Source organism: Nymphaea colorata, chromosome 1, assembly GCF_008831285.2.
Source record: "Nymphaea colorata isolate Beijing-Zhang1983 chromosome 1, ASM883128v2, whole genome shotgun sequence".
NCBI classification, from domain to species: Eukaryota; Viridiplantae; Streptophyta; class Magnoliopsida; order Nymphaeales; family Nymphaeaceae; genus Nymphaea; species Nymphaea colorata.
The window spans coordinates 35109962-35113020 of NC_045138.2; the positions used below are offsets into that span (position 1 = coordinate 35109962).

General features: G+C 45.7%; 1 protein-coding gene across 1 annotated transcript; it reads right to left on the reverse strand.

Moving 5' to 3' along the window:
- Positions 1-250: 250 nt before the first annotated feature.
- LOC116250871 (transcription factor CSA-like) lies at positions 251-2648 on the reverse strand. Its single transcript, XM_031624845.2, has 3 exons — positions 1589-2648; positions 1033-1476; positions 251-911 (listed from the first exon to the last, which is right to left on the reverse strand). Exons 1-3 carry the CDS (start codon positions 2244-2246, stop codon positions 670-672), a joined length of 1344 nt encoding a protein of 447 aa, XP_031480705.1. The 5' UTR covers positions 2247-2648; the 3' UTR covers positions 251-669.
- Positions 2649-3059: the final 411 nt, after the last annotated feature.

Sequence of the window (3059 nt, forward strand, 5' to 3'; positions counted from 1 at the left end):
TATCTCTCCAAGGAAATTTTACTCCCTTCTTTCCGGACGCCTGTTCGGCAGCCTCTCTCCCATGACCTTTATAGAGTCACTCTGATGCAAAACGCGTTATTAATGCCATTCCGAAAGGAGATCGAGTTACTGTGCAGCACTGAGTTATGGAAACACAAAACAACAAAAGAAACAACTTTCCATATAGAATAGCGGAAAAACAAGAAGTACGGTTTTATACTCGTTTTAAGTTGGGAAAAGTCGATGGACATAATGCAAAAAAACTGAATATCTAAAACGCGTTCGTCTCAGCGCGACTGGCAAATCGGCACAAAAGGGAGACGAATGGAAGTTGGGAGAAAAAAGAAGGAAAGGGAGAAGTCTTCACAAGGAAAATGATTTCCAGATTATTAGAGCAGGAAAAAGAAAAAGAAAAAGAAAACAACCGTCTGCTCTTTTTTGGGTCCGATAACGAACAGAAAATCGTCCACCCTCTGCGCTTCCTTGTAGCGCCTTCCATTTCGCCCCTCTTCCCAACTCCTCTTGCTCTTTGTTCTGTATGCACACCATGAAGTGATAGCCCAGGAAACCCTTCCCGCATTCTACTCTTCATTCACCCGTTCCCAAGACAGGTATCAGGAACAAAAGCGCAGGGAATCACTAGGCGCCCCGTGGTTTCGTCACTACGTCTTACGTTGCTCCAACACCAAGGAAATCAATGAAGGGGAGATTTATCGTCTCGCTATCCTGGTTCGTCTCCCCTGCGTACTGCCAACTCGCTCTCCCCTTCGCCATTATCTCTGCCTCCGAGATCTCGCTTTTAGAATTCGACACTACCACCATCGCCGAAGTAGGTGAATGATCATCATCGAACCCCACACTGGAATCATCGAAAGTTCTTCCATAGACTGCTCCTGCTTTATCATTACAGCCTGCAAAACCCAAAAACGCACAAAGAATAAGGAAAACTTGCGTGGGGAAACAAAAGAACGAGACAAATCATAATGCAGGGAAATGTAGAGGTGGAGGACGGAACTAAGGAAAAGAACGAACCTGAGAGATATTCAAAGTATTGATTCAGCTGGTTCTGAACCAGGTGGGGTATAACCCCTAATGTAGGTTGGAAGCCATGAACGGGTTCCAACCTGGCAGATGAGGAAATGAGGGACAGGGGTGTGCAAGATGATGATGAGTCGTCCCTTGTGGACTTGCTACATGCATTAATATTTGACTCCATTTTCGCAGGATGAGGGTTGTATCCTGTTTTCCTCCTCCTGTAAGCACTGGATTGTTCCCTGTTTTTTCTTGCCATGATTACATGCCAGTGATTCTTCACTGCATTATCTGTCCTGCCAGGGAAAAGACGCGCAATCATTGCCCACTTGTTACCATATAATCTATGAGCGGCCAGGAGCCTCTCCTCCTCTTCCTCACTGAATGCCCTTCTATTTATCCTTGGATCCAGCTGATTGAACCATCTCAGTCTGCAACTCTTACCTTTTTATCGAAAAGAACAAATGATGACGAAAAAATAAACCAACAATATTAATCGAGAGAGAGAGAGAGGTGTAAGAGATGTCCTTCCTATTGTCTGCTTTACAAGGCTCACCTGATCTACCTTCCAGTTTTTCTGCAATCAGGTTCCAGTTTTGAGGGCCATATTGAGCGACAAGCTCTCGGAGTTTGATGTCTTCAGTGGGTTTCCAGTGGCCCCTAGCACATAATTTAGACTGGAGACTGTCTGACTCTTTGACGAAGAAATTTTCGGCCACATCCTCGCAGGCTGAGCACCTGCCTCCGTCGCCCTTACTCTGATTTACCTCATTGTATTCTTCACTACCAGCCCTCTCACGGGCATTCAAGAGAGAGCAGCTTTTCTGTTTACAGATGCCTTCGGAGGACGTGCGATCACCAACCTCCACAGATTCCAAGCTCCAGACTTTCCTCCCTGGTGGGCTCAACACCTGAAAGGCTATCTCACTCTTGCACTGGCTCTCTCCTGACGAGGAACCTGATACCGCAAACCCATGAGCTGCAGCAGCAGGAAGGGGACCCGGGTTTAGTGATAGGGAGGAGAACGCAGGGTGGGCATCCACGATACCACCGTCGTGAGAACTGCTCACCTTGGAGGGAGAGGAGCTGGAATATAGATCATAAGAAATGCATCTAGGATGAAGAATGCAGAGTCCCGCAGTGTAGGTTCTGAGCCCCCTCTCGCCGTCCTCTTCTCGACATACGACCCTAGGCACTAATGGCTTCAGACTCATCCTAGCTTAAATAGAGGTGAGCAGCACTCTTCTCTTTTTTGTTTATCTTTCTTCTTTACGGGGAAGAAAGGTGAACGAAAGAAAGCAGGCGATGGAATGAAACTGAAAGCATAAAAGAAGGAAGGTTATGAGAGTGGAAGGGGAAATGTTACTTCATCTGGGTATCTAGAGATGGGGGGCGGGGAGGCGACAGGCAAAAAGGAGGAGAGGGTAAATAGAGATTGCAGAAACCCACACGGTTTGTTTTTGTAAACAGCAACCTCCTTTTGAGTCAGAGTTCCCAAAATTGAGACTGATCTCCCTGCTCCCTTCTGCCCTTCTTCTCCCCTTCTTTTCCTTTTCCCTTCGCAGTTTCTCTTCTCTTCCTTTTTTTCTTCTTTTTCTCTTAAACGTTAACCCATAATAGCTCAAGCTCAGAGCGAGGCGCTCGTGTGGGTGTTGGGTCTCCTTAAATCAGCTTGTCTTCCTCGGCTGTCCCTCTCTTCCTTGACAAATCAACCAGACTTTGCTTGTCTGATTCCGCAACCCTGACTCTCTCTCTCTCTCTCTTTCTTAATGTGAATAAATAAATGAAAAGAATTCCGAGTATGTCGCCGAAAAGAATTTCATTTTGCATACATCGAGATCAAACAAACAAAAGCTCTGATCAACGGAACCCTTTTTCTCTAGCAACCTCCGCCACCGGGAAAACTTTTTTGTTACCTGATGCCGTTATCCCAAACATTAGTTTATTGTTAATTTATGTTTCATTATGCTATTGATGTTCAGATAAAACTCGAATGTCCTCGACTGATGAAATCATTGTTGTGAGCG

Excerpts from the sequence above, each read along its gene's own strand:
- LOC116250871 (XM_031624845.2), bottom strand. The coding sequence starts at position 2,246 with ATGAGTCTGAAGCCATTAGTGCCTAGGGTCGTATGTCGAGAAGAGGAC. Across the intron at positions 1,477-1,588 it reads AAAACTGGAAGGTAGATCAG|GTAAGAGTTGCAGACTGAGA; the intron begins GTGAGCCTTGTA and ends TTCGATAAAAAG. Across the intron at positions 912-1,032 it reads ATACTTTGAATATCTCTCAG|GCTGTAATGATAAAGCAGGA; the intron begins GTTCGTTCTTTT and ends TGGGTTTTGCAG.